We start from the raw sequence: 20,837 nt of genomic DNA on the forward strand, positions 1-20,837 counted from the left end.
AAAAGACCAGACCATGTACTTTGACTTACAAAGGCTGCACTAAACATGGCGGTCATGTGGACTGTGATGGTTTGGGCCTAAGGGGTCAGTATTCACCCAGAGCCACATACAGTTTTCACAGCGACACTAAACAGCTGTAGGATTACAGATGTGCACAGTCAGATCGAATCTACAGTGTACATAAATAAATGATGACTTTAACCTCATAATCATTAAAGTTTTCATTATTTGTTTTATTCATCATCATTCACCTATTATAGATAATCTGACACAGCAGCTTGAACAAAGGCCGATTTGGTGCACATGCATGAGCACTTTGTTAAAATTGTAATTTAAAACCTGAAACTTCACCTCACCTAAAAAAAAACCCAACTGCATTAACTTGTTCGATAACAAATGTACCGTGTGCCAAGACAATTACAGGGTGACAGAACAACAATGTCAATGTTAAAACCACAATCCACTTGTGTGAAACTGTTAAACGAATTGCCAATTGTGATTGCTTGGAGCAGCACTTTAGTGAGTCTAAATATATTTCATTTGCATACGCTGCGGTGAGGGCATGATGTCAGAAGCAGTGCTGCAGCATAAACACATATACACTATGAAGGGGTCATCCTGGCCTTCACCGGAAGATGAATCGGGGGCTCAGGTGACGATTACATTGTCTTACCACGTCCATCAACATGCAGCATCATCAACCCAAACAGCAAACACCACCTTAGCCAAATTAAAAGCTTACATGAGAGTCTTTGCAGAGCTTTATTTACTGAAGCTAAAAGTCAAATTGATAGTTTCACATAAAGAGCTGTTTTTTGTTCCTTTGAATGGGTCCAGTCTAAAAACTACTGGATCATCTCTGACTAATAGAGATCTTTAACACTTCAGGTTTGTACGTGTGTGCACAAAAGGTGCATGTTGTATGTCCATGATGATGATGATGATGATATTGAAATACTGCCCAAACAGATGAAGCACTTATTTAACAGCAGACATTATAGTATAGTAGGCCTATGTGAAGTGTATGAGATTTTGCTGAGTTCACTTTCACAAAGGGGAACAGGTGAGCTGGTGGGCGGGAAAGTTCGAGTGACTGGGAGAGGTAGAGCAGGTGAACAGGTGAGGGACCTATAGTACAGTAACGTAACAGTGTGGGGACCTCTGGTGGGCGGCTGGAGCAGGACACGAGGCCGACGACACCGGGCTGAGACACAGGATGGCTCGGTCAAACATTTGTGGATGAGTTGCACATTAGTGGATGTACCTGTGAGCCTGACTGAAATTTAACCTCGTGCTTTCATGAAATTAAAAATTAAGTTGAATCAGTAATTTGGGTGATTTGATATTATTGAAAGATTCTACAACTTAATGTGAAGGGAGGATTCGCCACTTACTAAAGATGATAAGAACAATCGTAACCAATTATAATGTCGTTATTATTGAAATCAATAAAGGGCTTGTGCCTTCATAATAAAGCAGGCTGCAAAGTCCTTAAAAAATATGTCCTGCATACACAGTCACACACTGATATAAAACAGAGACAAAAAGCACAATGTTGCATAAATGAGGGAGTTGGTGTGTTAAAGGTTAATTCACATTTCTCTCGCGTTACACAAGCTAATTCAAAAAAAAAAAAAAAAAAAAAAAAAGAGAAAGAGAAAAAAAAGTTATAGTTAAATGTTACAAATCATGACTGCTGTTGTTTCAGTGAGTGAAGAGTCAGACAGACACTGGAGTCTTCTCCTGAATTCAGTTTTTATCAAAGTGAACTTGAGCGCCTCTGACTCTGAAGATCTCAGTTTAGGAGGAGTTTGTGACTCCTGCAGCTCTCCTAGGACCTTTACCAAAGCCTTGCGCGCAGCGGGAGAGTTGAGTTGGGCTGAGCACTAACAATCACCGGGACCTGTCGAGACTTCTGTCGTGCAAAGTTCGCTCTCCTGGCCAAGTGAGCACTTTCTGGGAAATGAGCCAAACTAACCGACAGTTATCTTGTAGCAAGATTTGGCCAGGGGGGGACAAAATCAAAACAGGCAACGTTGCGAGCGCTCCCAGCATGTCCCTAAAAACTGAAGAAAGTCGAGTTTATTTCATCAAAAACTCAACAGGACCCGGTGTTGGCAGACTGAAAGACTCCGACCATGCAGACGCAAACATTTACGGATCCGAGCACATTATCCCGCAAGCCTGTGCCATGGAAAAACACCGCTGCGCTGTTCCTCAGGAGTTGGTAAACACTGGGTGCCGAGTGGGCGACAGTCCGTCTTTTTCTGCCTGCGCCACAATCTCAGAAACAGCCCGGGAGCTGTGCAAAGCCGTGTCCGTGTCTCTGGGTCTGACCATGGAGTCCACCGACACCAGCGACCTGGACGGCGCTCTGCCCGCGTGCGCAGCAAACGACCACGCACGCGGAGAGACTTTGTTCGGAGTTGGAGCTGCGACCCTGAGCTCAGGGAGCTGTAGCGGAGCCGCGGCTGCTGCTGGCGCCGAGTACCGGAGCCCCGACCCCGCCGACCGGCCGCTGCACGGCCACAGGCAACTGGTGGAAGTGTTCAAAAGTTCGGACACCGCTGCGCCGCTGCACCACTTCACGTCCACTCGGACATCTGTGGATGAGCAAAACTTCACACTGTGCGAGGATGACATAACTTCAGCGCGTGCTGCCTCTTGTACATACGCTCCATCATCCGCGCCAGGTAACTTGGCTCACTTCGGCCAGACGGCTGCTGCCGAGAGGCCGTGTCGAGGCTACAAGCCCCCCGACGAGGAGGCGAGAGCCCCGGCGGAAGCCATGGAGAACAAGTTCTCTGGTTTTCAGCCAGAACACGAAAGAGTCAAAATCAAATCTGAGGAGTTTGAGTCAGCAGGGGCGCCGTGGCCCAGTGATTACACCTTTAATGACAAGTCCTACAACTCTCAGTTTTGGGGATCGAGGCACTGCATGAACGCGCACAGCGCGGGAGCCAACACCGCGTTCATATGTAATCCATACGAGAGGAGCGTGATGCGCTCTGAGCAGTGGTACCCGGGCAGAGCGCTGCGACCGCCCTACCCCAACCCCAACCCCAGCTACATGAAGACTGAGGTCGGAGAATGGCTGGATGTCAGCTACAACGACACTAGGTAAATAATAACAACAAAACTATGAAAACAAATTAATCCTGTGATTTAAAAATTGTTAATTGAATTTAGGGATGATCCGACAGAAATAACAAAGGACTCCGGTTTGACCTTTAGCTGACCCCAGACATGAGAGTCTCCTCATCAATAACATGTTTAGTGTATGTTGACAATCTGCTGCCGGCACAATATCAGCACAACACTGGATCATTATGTGCCGAATTACAGGTGCATTCAATGTCATCATGCATATTTTACTTAAGAACAAACTGAGGAAATCTTTTAAGTGAACAGATTTAATTCTGCAGAGACTAATGTGTATTTTAGGGCTTTATTAGGCTGGTTTTAATAAATGTGTGGGGACTTTTAGCTCATCAAACTGGATCTGTAATTCATTTACAAAGGAAGTAGAAATATATTTGGGTTCTGGTTCACATACTTGACATTTTCAAAGGCTACAAGTGCAACCTGGAGCTCATTTCAGGATTTAAAATGTAAAAATAAAACCTCACCTGTATATTAAATTAAATTTTCCAATTTAATGTGAACTTTTTCACATTATATAGAGATATTCTAAATGATTATAAATTCTGCAAAAAATACAGTTATTATATGTCGTACATAAAATCCTAAACATCTGCTTGAACACATTTTTTTCTATCATACCATACAGTTTCTATACTTTTTGTATGCGTCAAGCATAACAAATGTTTTGAGTGTGACTCTGTTCTTGAATTGTTTGCACCCAGTGAAAAAAAAACTTTGACTTTAAATATAATTTCCTTGTGAGAAAAGCGTTATCAGTGGATTTGTGGACTTGGTTTCATAAATAAGTCAGATTTGACTACACAGAATTAAACTACAGCACAGCAGTTTCTGATTTTGTTTTGTGACAATTTTATATGTTAGGTGATAATAATTTTGAGAGTTTGTAAAAGCTCCACATGCATTTTGAATTTGAAAATGCTCTCAAGTCAGACATGCAGGAAAACGAAGGACACAGAGTGGACATGTGGACTGACACTGACAAAGAAGGGACCATGACACACAAGTGTAACGCCAAAATGACGTCAGCGTCTCCTTTCTCTTCTCCTGTCTGTGATTTCTCTGGGCTGGTGGTGAATGATTGAGAGCATCATCTTAAACCAGCATCTCTGGCCGTCCTGTCAAAACAACAGTGTACTGTATGTAGAGTGAATCATTGAACTGGCGCTACATTACAGTAAGGCAGAGGACGCAGAGGTCAGAGAGGTTCTTCACAATGAGGACGAGCAGCTGCAAAATCCCACATGGAGCTGTCCTTGGCAGTGTGGTCTGTCTGACCCACTGAGCTGTGATCCGACTTCATTTGCACTGAATTTTACCTTTTTGTAATCAGCCTTGACCAAATAATTTGACTGTAGATGGTGACTTGAAACACAGAAAGAGAGAAGTGATTGATCTGCGACAGAGCCCGACCTCACACTCGGTTCAGGGCGGGTTTGACTTCAGACTCAGCAGGATGTCCACAAGTGCACAAGCATAAAGACCTTGCAGTTGTCTGGTTTATCAGCTGAACTCCTGGCGTCGGCTCCAAGAGGAAGGTTTACCGAATAATCTGGACAACGCCGCGGATTGATAACCCTAGAGCAGGTCTTTGATGTGTTTTGTCCGGCTAAATTATGCAGTGAGAGTTACTCCTTTCTAATTTACGCATTTACATACATCTGGTTTTGTTTTTCCATTTAAAGTGCATTATTAACTGACTTAGACGTGGTTAATCCCCTAGCTGTACTCAGCATCACGCTGCTACAAGGACACAGAGAGACAGAGGGAATCAATGAACCTGTGTCTCCTTTAGAGGGGAAATGCAAAAAGGTAACCGTGCCTCAGTTTGAACATTTGTCTGAATCAAGGTAGTTCTGTGTAATGTCGCTGTCCGAGGCCCAATCAGAAAAATCAGTTGAAACAGGGATTATCATCTAAAAACTGAAGCGACTATCAGCTTTTTTCTTTCTTTTTTTTTGATGAAGAGGAGGAGGTTCGGGAATCGCTTCAATGATCAGTCTGCTGAACTTTCATCTCTCACCAAATAGCTGAATTACCTCTTCTGGCATGACCGAGCACCTCTTGTTTCTGCCTCTGGGTTAGGCCTGATACTATAACATCTCGTAAATTAAAACATTTGAAATGCTTTTAATAATGTGTGTTTTGAGGCATGTGTGTCTGTGTGTGTGTTGATCACCATTTGATCACCTTTTTTTGTGTGTGTGAGCAGTTTGCAGCACTTTGCAAACGTAATATTCAGTATTGTAAATTTTAAATCTCTGCGGTAGCATTGGCTTTAGTTTCGTATTTAATTAAAATGATCACATGTATGATTAATTAATTGTCACAAACAAACCAAACATATTTTTAAAAGGTTACAGAGCAAAGTGAGACTTTGAATTTGGACTTGTGAATATCCACAATGAGCTGTGAGCAAAGCACTCACTTATAATTAAACAGTCAATGCACACTGCAGTGTGTACCTGTGCAGTGATGATATTTGATGATACATAGGATCTGTCCACCATCACTACATGGACCAGAATACATCCCAAGATGCCCTGTACTCCCCCTGACCAATTACAGTAAGAGCTGCGTACTGCTGCCACATGAATGAGTGGAAACAGATGTTATTTAAACTACATGGCTTGAGCAAACGCAGTTTACAAGCTCACATGCTTACTACACCTTCTTTTTATGAATGTGATTTAGTTTTACAGATGATACAGAGTGAACTCAAGCAAATAAATAACACTGAAGTGAATCTGTGCATGAGATCTGGTCCATTCACCACAATGGAAAAACCGTATCAGCACTGAACATTAAACCTACTCCTCTACTCTATCAGTCAAACAGCATTGTGTGTGGTTAGAGAAGAGATCATTCTGTTTTTGGAAATTTGAAAATTGTGTTAATGTTTTGTTTAAAATGATGTGGAAAGCATTTATCTGTATAAGGTCGGTGGATGGTGACAATAATTCCTGTTAAAATATATGCACACAACATCTAGTGTCTCTTGCACTTCAGGCGTATGAATTATCTCAATGTAAAAAAAATCTGATACTTAACCAGAGTACATTTAAATCATGTGATATAAAAGATGAGGAATGGAGGCAGTAAAAGAGCTTTTAGCTTTAAAAGTAATTCATGTTTATCTTTTCAAAACCTGACACAAAGTAGAATTATACAGTGCATTTATAAAGGGTAATAAAGGTGTCTACTATAGGTATACAGTATCAGACATGATCCAGCTGTTAATAATAAGCTTTTCTCTTACAACTACACCACCACTGCCAGTCATCTCTACACACTGGTAAAGCAAGGACCTCCCAGATCAGAAGACTAGATACTTCACACAAAATGACACACTTGACAAGTTGTTCTCTTGTACTATGGAAATAATAACGACTGGTGTTTAAAGTCACATTTTCCAGCCACCGTCTGAGTTAAAAAGCTGCGATTTGAACACCACTTTTATATGTTGTTGTTTTTGGAAAAAAAAGTCATGAGTCCAGCTAATTGAATAATGCCAAATCAATTTGAATACAATGTACAATTGAATGTACAATTTTGAACCTGAGCTTTGGTTGTTTTTTTTTTCCATAAAATGAAATCTTTTTGTTCTAAATGTTCCCAACTAACGCTGAACACATAGAAAAACTGTATTTTAGAAGCAATCTTGTGATCACACCATATTTAAACCTAAGAGAAGCTGGAGCAGTAAATTGAAGGTTACAGTTATGGATGTAGTGTTTAATTTATCAGTGAGATTGGTCAAAAAGCTGTGACCTGACACCTCACTCTTGGAGTATAATCAACCCCAGAGTGGGTTCTGGATTAGTTGCACTGGGTGTTACAGCTCTCGTATTTGCCTTTGTTGTCCGTGTGCTCAGCATTTGCTTGTTGCCCCTTGTGCTTTTTTTCCCCCCACATTATTGCTGATGGTTCCCAGAAAACACCAGACTTCACTCATCACTTCAGCTCTCTCTGTTTAAACTACAGTGTCATTTTAATCACAGCCATGACTGGATTTCAGTCTAAAGAAGGATAATTACAGGTTTCAGAGCTTATTCCTGTTCCTCATGAAATAAATCTGAAAAAGAGATACCCTTAAAATGACTGTGGAGAACAGATTTCGCATTTATATTAATTATTGTGTCCTTATGTCTACAAATCAGGACACAGTAGAGGTGCTTCGTCGTCATCTCCCAGAAGGCAAACCTTGATATCTAAGCTGCACGTCACTGAGGCATCGTTATGTCTGAGCCTTTTCCAGTCTCTCAGCGTTCAAGGTTGAGGCTGGACGCCCATCGTCCCCTCCCACTCCCCCACTCGGCTGTGGTGTTGCCGCTCAAAGCTTTCCCACACTGTCCTCACTCATCACACTCTCTACCCTCCTTAAACACAGTAACAGGCTGTAGTGTGGTTCAGGGGAATATTAACTACTTTGTGGTTCCAGCTGGACAGAGCTGAATTGGTGGAAAAAAAAGGACTTTCTTTTGTATAAAAGTTCAAGGTTAGGTTTTATCTGTCCCAAAAGGGGTATTAAGCTTTACAAGACATTAAAATAACATAAAAAAGAAACTAATAAGCTACTAAAACGGACAATAGCCTAATATATATAAATATGCAATACTAGTACGACAAACAAATGGAAATGAGTAAAAGCAACATGTTCGATCACGCAGCCCGCCCGACCACGCTCTATTAAACATGTTTCATGTTTCATATGTTTGACTGCAGGTTTGAGGCAGGTAGAGAACACCTGTTCCCCATGGAGTTCTTCTTCCCACCACAGAGGACGTGTCTCATCTGTTCGGATGAGGCGTCTGGCTGCCACTACGGCGCTCTCACCTGCGGCAGCTGCAAGGTTTTCTTCAAAAGAGCTGCAGAAGGTAGAGAGGGTCTAACATGGACCACCCAGTCCCATTGAGCTCACGTATCCTGACAGACTGTTTGACGTTATTTATTTAGGTTTTGTCTTGTTTTACAATTTGAAGTCAGCAGATACCCGTTCCTTCTTTTTCTACATTTGTGTTTAATTTGGAATGAGACAGTGATTTACACTTTCTATCACTTTTCTTTGTCCATGTAGGCAAACAGAAATACCTGTGTGCAAGCAAAAACGACTGCACCATTGATAAGCTAAGAAGAAAGAACTGTCCATCTTGTCGGCTGAGAAAGTGCTTTGAAGCTGGGATGACTCTTGGAGGTAAGATAAATTCATGCACTAAAATCTGCATGTAAAAACATACATACTGTATCATTCATTTTTCCTATACAACAACACACAAGCTCTTGTTTTTTTATATCATCAGTTGCATTTCATATATGTGCAGAATGACTACATAAATGTCTATACATCAGTCCTATATGAACCATAACAAACACAACATACTACCGGTACACACTGTATGAACAAAGCACACATGAGAGAAAGTGAAGTCCTAAAAGTGAAACTATTAATGGTTTTCTAAGACCAAGTACTTTATTCTCTCGACACTGCACATCTTAGCTGGCTCTCTTCAATTGCGGCATCATCACAATAGGGGATGTTACTGATAATCAAGCCCCTGACTGAGCTACCATGCAATTTAGACCTCTCCCATTCACTTCTCCTTACTGTCACCCAGACCTGTTCGTCATATTAGGCTGTAAAGATTGACATGTAGTGGACTAATTTTAGTCTTGTGTTCAATTTTCACTCTCTTCCATTTTCTCATTCTGTTAACGGTGAAAATTGTATGGGAAGCACAAAGCTGACATGAGACATGTGAATTAAAGTAGCAGACATGCTGGTAATTTCGCCACCAGTCGCTGACAAACCCGCGGAGGGAAAATGTGATCTAATGCTGTGATTGTCAGTAAAAAGGCACACCCTTTCTAGTTGTGGCTAAAAAGATCCTTTCACTTATGTTCTCATCATGGACATGTAATTCACTCACGGCATTTCACAAGAAAATTCATGACAATAATTTGTAGCAGTGGAGGCAGAAAAATTATACATTTGGCGCTATTATCCCAGAGGATTTTTAACTCTCCTGCTTCAAGGTCAAGCCATGAAATACTGAGAGAAGGGAGAGCTCTTTGACTAATAGGCTTTGGCTTCATGTGTTACAAAATGACAAATGTATTGTTACAGTACTTGCGTCAATGAAATTATAACCTTTGCATCATTAGATCACTGATATTTGTTTCAGTCTTAATGTTTGCATGGCCTGAAAAAAGCCAATGACATCTCTAAATCATGCTTTTGTTGAGTTTGGCATCTGTGCAAGATCGAGAAGCATTGCTCATATAAATTGTTCGAATGTTTCATTTCTTAAATAATTTGAATTACATGCTATTTCCTGGAATGTTAATTATCTCTGCCAGCAGGAGCTGAGCAGGGAGGTAAGTCCTCTGGTCTCCCAGTAACCTGAAGTAAACCTGCTGCACATCTGCATTTAGGACTTAAGGAAACCAGTTTATCTTCATGCCCAAAAAATCACAAGTAGGTACAAGATGAGACAGATCAGCTACTGTTTTACTACCAGTGAGTGAGTTTTGAAGTTGATGATTTACACAAGCTGATATTCACCTTCAACCTCTGAAGGGAAGAAGTTGAGTCGGGCCTCCAGCTAGTTGTTTAGGTACCAGTTTACCATTTTTAATCTATGGTCCATCCATCTCAACAAAGCAGCCCAAAACAGTGTTTCCCCACCCCAACTCATCAAGGGGGATCCCGAGACAGCAGCTCTAGCCCCTGCATAGTGTCCTCATCTGTCCTGACGTCTTGTTCCAGTTTATTGTGCTTAAAGAAGCAACTGCTGCTCAGAGATGAGTCAGTACTGAGGTTCTCCTGCAGAGCTCAACGCTCCTGCTGCAGCCTCTAGGATGGCACATTACAGCTCCGTCATATTTACATAATATATAATGGGGTAATACTGTGATATTACAGAGGAAGACGCAAGAAATGTGTCAGTTTACGAGTCAGCTGGGCTCAGATGAACCAGTTTGACTCCTCTGGTTCTCTGTCAGAGATCTTCAGTCAGTCATATCTGGTTTCTCTGAATGTTGTGGCTCCACTCCGACAAAAGTCAAGCAGGAAATATGCTCCTTGGCGAAATGACCAGAGCCATAACATGAAAAAACAACACGGCCATGCTGAGTCTACGAAAGGGTTAGTAAATTAATTTAGCCGCAGTTTATCAACAGCTGGAGGGGCGGATGACACCGATCAGGCATAACATTATGACCACCTGCCTAATATTGTTTTGGTCCCCAACACCTTTCTATCAGAACCAGCATTAACTTCTTCAGCAATATGTAGCTAGTCTGTTGGATGGACGCTCCACATGTGTATCTATGACCCTGTTACCAGTTCACCACTGTTCCTTCCTTGGGCCACTTGTGATAGATACTGATTGACCACTGCAGACCAGAAACACCCCACAAGACCTTCAGTTTTTGAGATGTTCTGACCCGGCCGTCCAGCAATCACAGTTTGGCCCTTGTTGAACTAACTCAAATCCCCATTTTTCTTGCTTCTAACAAATCAACTCTGAGGACAAAATGTTCACTTGCTGCCTAATATATCCCACCCACTAACAAGTGTTATTCAGTGTTATTCACTTCACCTGTCAGTGGTCATAATAGTATGCTTGATCGGTGTATTACTCCTATAACTTGAGTCAATTGACTTTGTAATCAGGTGATTTATTGAAAGTGACAGTGAGTTTTTGAAATTTTCCAGTCCTGGTTTATAATTATTTTACTGAAACTCCCAAATGTGTTTTCAGACTCTGAGACTTGACATTCAAAGGTGAATTTAGAAGAAAAATGTTTTTACTGAATTGAAATTATAATATTTAAGATTTAAATGGAGCATCACTACATTATTTATCACTCTGATGTTCATCATCAACATCCTTATTATGTGTGGGCCTTGGCATTACCTTTATAATTATTACCCTAACCCAAAGCTTAAACCTCAATAGTAAAAGGTTTTTTACCTCTTTAATTACAACAGTATAATCTCGTTATTACCCTGTTATTACATAGAATTACTACATTTTTATATAGAGCACTAATGTAAAATGTTATTTACAGCTCATATACATTTACCGTTGTGTTTTTTGGTACTGGAAAATGTAAAACTCGAGGGTTTCACTAACCAGGTCAGTGGAAGGTTTATTATTCAGTCTCCTCTCACATCTTTGTCCTTTTGTCACACTGTCAAATGCAGTGCTCACACACACTCACTCGCACACAGTCACACAGAAAAATGCAATTTACATCAGTGAGCCAGAGTTGTAATGACGTCTTCAACCTGGACACCAAAGTGAGTGTAAATCGGGATCTGCACAGGCACATTACCAAAAGACATTTCAAGAGGACGAATACACACTGAACTGAACTTTGGTGTGTGTGTATTTTTTTTTGTATGTGCAGTTAGAATAAAGGTGGTGATTATAATGACAATGAGGCTGGTAGTAGCATGGAAAGGTGAAGGCGGGCCAAAAAAAACATGACTACAGTGAGAAAAAAAAAAGACCAGCAACTTTCACATGTAGTTCCATTTGAGGTAAATAAAAGGGTTTGTAATGGATACATCAGCAGGTGATCGACTGGAGGTCAGTTTTAACCGGAAACAAATTAGGACGCCTACGCCACAGCTCAGTGAGTGGGTCAGCAGCTTGTGTACAGACAATTGACAGTATCTTGACTAATTAATTGTTCCTCTGGACTTAATGGGAGCGTAACACAGACTGTGCTTGAATCTATCAGTTGGAAGTCTCCCCTTGTTTATACTGGCTTAAACTCAAGCTTGGGGATCTCAAGGTTAGCTCAACCCAACCTATTTACATTGCACTCTGCAAAGATCAGATGCCTCTCTGTGTCTCCGTCAAGAATCCCCGGAAGGATTTTTTAATTAACCATTTTTCTTTCAAATGTTTGTTATTGGATCGTAAATGCAAATGTGAGCTTTGCAAATGATCTTTCTTATATAATCTGCAATTTGCTTTTCAACCCTGTTACTTCTGACAGAGACTTAAGTTGTGTCTATAACTGGCAGTTCAATATTAATCAGACTGAATTGAAAAGCCAGACGTTCTCCACACGGAGACTGCGACAAGCAACAGTGTGACAAAGAACCAGTCATTTTTCACTGTCAGTCAACAACGATAAAAGGGATTAAAGAAATGATATGTTGCCTCATATTTTAATTCTATGGGTTTTATACTGCTTAAAGATAAAGTTGATAATTTGTCAAAGAATACAACAATGAAATAATGCCTTTTATATGATTCTGCTGAGCATCCTCAAATTTCAGTTCTTCAGCCTCCTCAGCGCCTACAAACCATTTGTATCTGTCTGCCAGTCACACTCCAGCACAGATGTAATTCTGAAATAACAGGCTGAGTTGAAGCAGCCCTGTTAGGAGAGGACAGATAACAGGCAGTGAATGGTTGGTGGTCTTAAACCTGATTGTTAAACAACTATTTTATTTGGCAGCTGTTTAGCAGAAAATAATTATTCTCTGCTGATTGCATTGATGCTCACTGTACATGACAGCAACTCCACCAGCCACTGTATACCATGCCAGCTCCAATTTTCTGTAGTCTATAAGTGCAGGTTGTTGAGCATCTGCTTTGGGCTTTTCAGGATTTGTTGGGCAGAGAACTTGTAGCTTTGTCACTGCTTAAAGGGACTACGAGGAGTTTTGGAAAGCGAAGTGTTTTCACACTACATTTCCCTTGAGCCTCTGCGCGTACGGTGAAATTCTTGGACTGGCGCAAGACGGATGAAAGCGAAAACATTGCCAAGAATGTTTTCATTAATCAAGAATGAAAGTTGGAGGTTTGAAGACGATCAGATACCGTCGTAGTTTCAACCATAAACGGCGATCCGGCGGTGTTATTCCAGGGAAACCAAAAGTAGGAAATGCTGGGTGAGCCGACCAAAATAACTATAAAAACAAAACGATCAAAAATGGACCCATTAACAAGTGTGGGTAACGTAGATTCATCCACATTAATATGAGACTCTTTTATAACCAAAAGCAAACTCCTCAGGGTGTCTTTAAAATGATGCAGCACCTAATATAAAATACATAAACATATAGACATAGATTCAGTATTTATTTAGGGATTTCCTTATCCTCTAATCTCTGTATGTTTTGTCAAAAATAGTACAAATCCTCTTGGTTCACTGAGTTATGTAGTTTACGGATATCTTTTCAGAACGCACTCAAGGCAAAAGCAGAAATATAAGAAATAACATCTGCATTGCCAGGATTCACACATGATGACCACAGGCCTTTCCACCAGATGAGGCTCATCTGCTCCGAGAGTTTTCTTCCAAATGGAATCTGATTCAGTATCTTCAAAGCTATTAGCAGATCAGTATTAGGTATTGTTGGATAAAATTGATATTTCCCATAAAAAAAACTCATCTAAAAACCACAGTTGCAGCAGGAGACATTTCTGACGGATGATTTAGAAAGCAGAGCCAGTTCTTAATATAGTAGTTTTGGTTGCACATCTTCCCTCTAATGCTCAAAACAATTAACCACAGTGTGTATAAAAAAACAATGTTGTTTAATTGAGCATTGATGAATCAAGAGGAAGTAATTGATTGATTTTGAATCAAAACAGTGTAACACTTTTTGTCCCAAAACCCATGATTGTGATTATGAAAGGGAAAGTCTGTGGAATAAATTACATTTGTCTGATCAGTCTGCTGCACTACATATTTATCTTATCTAACAGTTGTTGTACAGTAAGAGACCTCAAAATCAAAAGGCAGAAAACCCATTATGGCTTTCAACACAAGTCTTTAGTTGCATTCAGGGGATTTACAGTAACAATATGCAAAAAATATTGTCTGATTATAACTTTTATCGCTTTTTTCCTCGTGTTTAGACTCAGGTTTCTTGGGAATTGAATATTTGTTTGAACTTGTTACAAAATTGCACAGTTATAGTATCCATCGTCACGGTTTGATTCTCAGTGTTTGAGTCTCCTATGTTTGCAGCACGTAAACTGAAGAAGATTGGACAACAGAAAAACCCTGAAGAGGATCATCCTGTGCAGGACCCCGCAGAGGCCGTCCCGAGTATATCTCCCACAGTGGGCCTGAACTTGAACTCCCAGCTGGTCTTTCTCAACATCCTGGAGGCCATTGAGCCAGAGGTGGTGAACGCGGGACATGACTACGGCCAGCCAGACTCCGCTGCCAACCTGCTCACCAGCCTCAATGAGCTCGGAGAGAGACAACTGGTCAAAGTGGTCAAATGGGCAAAAGGACTGCCAGGTAGGACACCGAGATCTTTGAAGCAATGTTGATCAGCTAATATCCAGAAAAATCAACCTGATACATCTAAGTTTTGATTCTCACTTTCCTTTTGCTCCCTATGGTTAAATCTGATCATTTCTTCTTCTTCTTTTTTTTGGCAGCAAAATGTTTTTGTTCACAATTGTTTCTGTCTGCCTGAAAACAATTTCCTGCTGTCTTTCCTGCCTAAAAAAATTGGCGTTGATGAAATTAGTTAAAGAAAAATAGTGAAGTTGTTTTTCATAAAACTAAATAAGCTGGAATATGTTAAAATGCTGTGTGGAGCTGAAGGGAAGTCAGGTGATTTTAGAGAAGATACTGATCACAGCAGCTTTGAGGCACGGAGTCGGGGAATATTCTCTTTTTATTGTGACAAACAAATTTTATCCAATTTGAACCAAACCTGTGACAAGATGAAATGAACATACTCTTTTGAGTTGTTTTGAGATCTAACCTAATACCATACATCTGTGGCCTTTCATCACGTTTGTCAGATATGAGGGTAAAATGAGAAGAAAATTACCACTCAGCACCCTGTTGAATTTAAAGTTGGCTGGTATTGTTACTCTGTAGAATATATTACAATTATGATCAGTTGTGTCATCATTGACTATGAAAAGTTAATGATAAATGAGCTGAATTACAACAAACATTAACAAAGCGCCAAAGGAAGGACATCTAGTACAATATAAATGTATTAATGGATCAATTTGATTAAATAATAATTTACCTTGCTCTATAATTTGGGTAAAGTATGACTTAAATATAAATGTTCTGGTTAAAAGATACAATAATTAATATTACTATTAATATTTGTTTAAAATGCTCCATGTCATGCCACTGTTTGTGACTCGAAATCTTTGTCCCTAGGTTTTAGAAATCTTCATGTGGACGACCAGATGACTGTCATCCAACATTCATGGATGGGGGTGATGGTGTTTGGTCTGGGATGGAGGTCTTACAAGAACGTCAACGGCAGGATGCTTTACTTCGCTCCAGATCTTGTGTTCAATGAGTACGTACAGCTTTGAATTCTTGAATTATATGCTGTGAGCTCTGAAAGGATTTTATGAAGGGGCGTGTTTCTCATTACACTTAGCGAGCAAGTCGCTGCTATCATACACTGTATTTTCTCATTGTCTTCATCTAATTCCTCATTCTCCCTAAATCTCTCTGTGATTTGCTTTCCTGCTCATGCACAAAGATGTCTCTCAAAAAGTACAGAGTGGTTGCAAGATTTCTTGGATAGTGTTCATACAATTTCCTCCTCAGGTGTTCTTTTGTTACTGCGAGATTAGAAATAAGAAACATTTATATTTACACAAGTCAGGTACTTTCAATAAATGCTTACTGCCAAAACCTGGTAGCCAGTTGTTGATCCAACAGCAGCCAAACAGCTATACATTGATAAATACATTAGATGCATCAGTATATTACAATTTACAGATTAGAAAGCATAGCAAATATGTATGACTTTTTGAATAAATGGTATTTCGTTTTTATGACAACTGACATACAATACATGCATTATCATTATTATGACCAGTTTTTAAAGGGTCAAAAATGTTGTTGTTCTTCGTGCACCTGTCTACATTGTGGAAAATGTTCAGTTTTATCAGTTGTGCCATAATCAACTCTAGAATCATCCTCTGTTTAAAGGGTAGATTCACCATGATAGTCTTAATAATAAAGGCATTTCAGAAATACAAATTCAAAAATTATATATTATATGTCCCTGTTAATTTTGTTGGGCAAAATGAATTAGCAGGAATTCATGTCTATGAATTAAGCTGCATAAATTTTCAACTAACAACCTGATAAGCTGAAGATAGTTGGCTCGGTCTTGATCTGGCAGGCAAGTGAATGAGAGACAAATCCCAGAGCGTCCTACTGAAGCTGCTCAGTGATCAGACACGAGTGTGGACATACTGGGCAGCTCCCATTGATGATTGTGCAACTGTGCAACTGTGTCAGTGTGAGACAGTGTGCTGCTGAAAAAAAGCGCCTTTGCGCACAGAGAAGCTTTCCTGAATAAACAAAGCTCAAAGAAGTAGATGTTCAAACCATCCAAGTGTCAGGAAATATAAGAATTAAGAAAGGGTTTGAATAGTAAATACTATCTGATGATGACACAAATGGATATTTAATCATAGAAGCCCAAGATCCAATATGGCGAAAGTACATTAAGCTGTTAAGACAGCTCTGTAGCCGCCGTTTGGTTGACCAAACAGAAAACTGTACCACTTAATAAATGAGAAAGGACTATTAGTATGTTGTTTTCTTTCCCTTTTTGCTGTTTTTAGTGTCTCTGAAATGTGACTCTGCAATCTTTATGCAAAACAGCAGCAAAGTTTTTGACAATTAAAAACAGTGGAAAAAAGTGTATGAATGTGTCTGGCCTGTCAGGGGGCATCAATGTTTAATACAGCACTGTGGAGCAAGCACCCTGGCCACATTCACATGTTGTTTACAAATGAAGGTGTTACTGAGTTTACTGATCAATTTCCTCAAGTTTATTTTTATGCTCATACAAAAACATTTTTCTGTGACAAAACCTGTAACTACTGTATGACTGGATCAGGACAGTGTTTGTGTAGATTCAGTTAGATACAGAAACACAAATTAAAAATTAACTATAGAAAGAAGAGAAGTGAAAAGGTCCCTGAAGGGATTTAGTATTGGTCCATAAACTTGAGAGATTTATATGAAGATGTGGTCAGAACTATAGCAAATCAAATTTATCTCCAAGTGTGGCTCAAACCCCCCAAACCACTGAATCCTACATCTCGCACAACTCAACTGAGTGGCATCTATGACTAAAACTTCTCAAAGTCCTACTGCCAGTTAGTAAAACAGTCCATCCTGATGACAAAACTTTATCGTCATCATCATCATTATTAAATTTAGACACAGAAGTAGCTCTATAAAACAGAAGCTCTATAAATGTAATAATTAGATTATATGCTGGCCTGTGGATGTGTTACATTTATACAAGCCGACCTGAAACTGCATCCATTCCCAGACTAATGGAGAACAATCAGCTCTATTACATTCCTCTTTGTCTTTTGATTTTTGTCTCTTTCCTGTGGTCTGCAGTTTCGGCCATTTCAGTATTAAACTAATATTCCAATCTCTTAGATTTCCTTTATGTTCACGGCATAAATGTATATTTAAGGGTTTTTCTGATTCATGATGAAAGCAGAATTAATTTATATTGGAAGAGATGGCAAACTCCAATCTCTCACTCACATATGTTGACATCATTATGCAGGCAGCATGGACGTGAAATATCCAATCACCTGTGATGATTAACTTTAAATGACTGGATTACTAGTAATAGAACGAGCTGCATATTTGCTCCAAATGTCAAAGGTCAGCAGAAATCTTGTGTGTGTTATAGAGATATTTCTCCGTCACTGTCCCCACTTAGAGCCGTTAGAGAAATGGATGTAACCCTCTGACACTGTCTCCTCATCTGTGCTGGTCCATTACAGAATAAATGTCCAATGTATAAAGCAATTTATTCTTTGCCTCTTGTGATTTGAACGTTCCCATTCATCCACATATCTCCAATCCTTCCCCCTTTTCTAACATCTGCAGACACCGGATGCACATCTCCACCATGTACGAGCACTGTATTCGGATGAGGCATCTTTCACAAGAGTTTGTGCTGCTGCAGATCACTCAGGAAGAGTTTCTCTGCATGAAGGCCTTGCTCCTCTTCAGCATTCGTAAGTGTTTACCAAGCATCAAAACAAACTAGAGGAGCGGCAATAGAGAGATCTGAGTCAAAACCTTCCCCCTCTTATTTCACCAGTTCCAGTCGAGGGTCTGAAGAGTCAGAAGTACTTTGACGAGTTACGTCTCACCTACATCAACGAACTTGATAGGCTCGTTAACTATCGAATGACGGCCAACTGTTCTCAGAGGTTCAACCAACTCACCCGACTCCTGGACTCCCTTCAGATGGTGAGACGCTGTTACTTATGATTTCAATTATTGGATGTATATGTGTATTTGTTCATCATTTCTGAGCATCTGGCTGCATTTCAGGGAAAACTATGAATCAAGAATTGTAATTCTGCCTCAAACACTTCCTGGGGATGTTTACGGTGACATCTAAGGGGATACTATGGGCTCTAATTTCGTAGACCAGGCGCAAGCGTGGTGCACCTGCCCTGTCCACCAGCCCGCCTCCGTCCCTCCCACCAGCGTAAGTGGCAAAGAGAGAGGAGAGAAGGCGTGGAGTCAAATCTTCACCAATCAAATTAGCTCCTCTCCTCGCCTTTAAAGTGCAAGTTTCATTTCACCATGGAAGAAGGAGACAGCAGTGTTAGACGGCCAAACTTCTCCAAACTGATGGAAGGAGGTCCAAGCTCAGAAATCAGAAGCAGCTGTTCGTAAAGGACGCATCGCTGAGGGTCTTTTTCTTTTTCAGATGCGACGGGACAAGCAGTGATTAAATTGTGCTGCTGATGCTCAGTGAATGCACAGACAGCGGGAAGCTTATGGGTCAAGTAGCCTACTGTCACAACAAAATGTTAACTTTGTTAACTTAGTTAAACTGTCTGTATGTTTCTGTGATACAGTCTCTTTCGGGGGCAGTCCCCAATTAGGCCGACCTGTCCCCAGATAAAGCTGTCCCTGAAAATGTCCAAACCTGGTCAAAAAAAAAAAGGAGAAGCCCGAGGCACAGGCCAACCCGAGTCATTTGTAGCCTACATATTCCTGCTGAACGTGACTCGAACTGACGCCCCCGGTCCGGTGGGTTGGGCCGGACCGGCTGTTGAGAACTCAAACCTAAGCCCAGAGGGCTCCATGACAGGCAGCCCAGTCCAGAGAGCAGAGAAGAGATAGACAGCACAGCAGCAGGTGTGTGTGTGTGTCATACGGGCAAACCCCAAATGGGAATGTAGAATGTTGATTATAGAAGAGAAACACACATTTCAGGGCCACTGATTTGTATGATCAGATCCTGTAGGCTAAAGAGTATAGGCTGAAAATAAGCATGTAGGAGCCTCCTTTCACCCCTGACAGTACAGCTATCAAGATAGAGATGGAACAGTAAAGTGTGGCCTGAAAGAAGCCCATGGTGAAGCAGAGGAAACAAGGCCTTGAAAGTCTTTTCTGGAACACTTAATAAAACAACAAAGATAAAAGGTGTTACAACCATCCCCACCCCTGTCAGCCCCTGTTTGACTAGCTGTACCAGCATGGTGGTTTGAAATAAACATTGGAGCTGGCGAGCTTTCAACGCACCTTCGGCGCAGCCTTTTGGCACGAAATTGTCACTGTGCCAAGCTGAATCTGTTGACACCTCCCCCTACTGCACTGCCACACCCATCTTGGCGCACCTCGTTCTACCAAATTGGCTGCGCACGGTGTTGCGCCGGACATAATTACCACTGTGTGGGCTGCACCGCCCTGCGCTGAGCCACAAAATTAGGGCCCTATGTTTTAATGGACCCTGAAAAATGCTGTTTTCAAGCCAGTACAGACTGAATATGATGCATTAAAATCTGACCTTAAAGATCTGATAACTGTTAGGAAAAAAAAGGCTACAAATAAGCTTAATGGACGTGTTAACTGTGATTCAGAGCTCAACAGTCCTCACACCTAGGCCATGCAATTTATTGTCAAAACTCTACTTGTAGTCACGTATTCAGATGATTTTATCTCTTTGTGTTTTTTCTTCTGTTTCAGACGGTAAAGAAGCTCCATCAATTTACATTTGACCTTTTTGTTCAGGCTCAGTCCCTCCCCACCAAGGTCAGCTTTCCTGAGATGATTGGAGAAATAATCTCAGTACATGTACCAAAGATTCTGGCAGGTTTGGCTAAACCCATCTTGTTTCACAAGTAGAAGGTTTTTATATCAAAACTGACTCAGCTTTGCTGCCTCCATAAACTTAAACAAAGGCTTTGCACTGTTTCCTGACATGTTCAATCTAATAGCTCTTAGACCTGTCCCATATTTTTTTTTTATTGCTAAAGTTTGTATTTTCATTTTAGCTATAATTGAGATTGTTTGTTCAGAACTGTTTTATCTGAGGAGCTGCGAGGTATCACGTGTAGACGGCTCTGCTGTTTCTTAGTGTTTTCAGCTTGAGCACAGATGCTACTTCAGTCTGTAACTCATGATTGCAGACGTCTTAAAATACCAGGGTTAAAAACATCAAGTTTTGCATTTGACCTTCATTATTCACATACTTGATGAAATAAATATAAATACAAAAGCAAAATAAGAGAATAAGATGTGGCCAAAAGCAAGGCAAGGCAATTTTATTTGTATAGCCCGTTTTTACAAACAGTTTGTCTCAAAGGGCTTTACATGGCATCATAACAACATCCTCACATCGAAACCAGTTTAACAGG

General features: G+C 40.6%; 1 protein-coding gene across 1 annotated transcript; it reads left to right on the forward strand.

Moving 5' to 3' along the window:
• Positions 1-1,963: 1,963 nt before the first annotated feature.
• LOC310997149 (androgen receptor-like) lies at positions 1,964-20,419 on the forward strand (the record flags this gene model as incomplete). Its single annotated transcript, XM_083986796.1, has 8 exons — positions 1,964-3,120; positions 7,888-8,039; positions 8,240-8,356; positions 14,164-14,442; positions 15,334-15,478; positions 18,064-18,194; positions 18,281-18,432; positions 20,167-20,419. 8 exons carry the CDS (start codon positions 1,964-1,966, stop codon positions 20,323-20,325), a joined length of 2,292 nt encoding a protein of 763 aa, XP_083842922.1. The 3' UTR covers positions 20,326-20,419.
• Positions 20,420-20,837: the final 418 nt, after the last annotated feature.

The sequence above is a fragment of the Trachurus trachurus genome (assembly GCF_905171665.1).
Source record: "Trachurus trachurus genome assembly, chromosome: 14".
Taxonomy (NCBI): domain Eukaryota; kingdom Metazoa; phylum Chordata; class Actinopteri; order Carangiformes; family Carangidae; genus Trachurus; species Trachurus trachurus.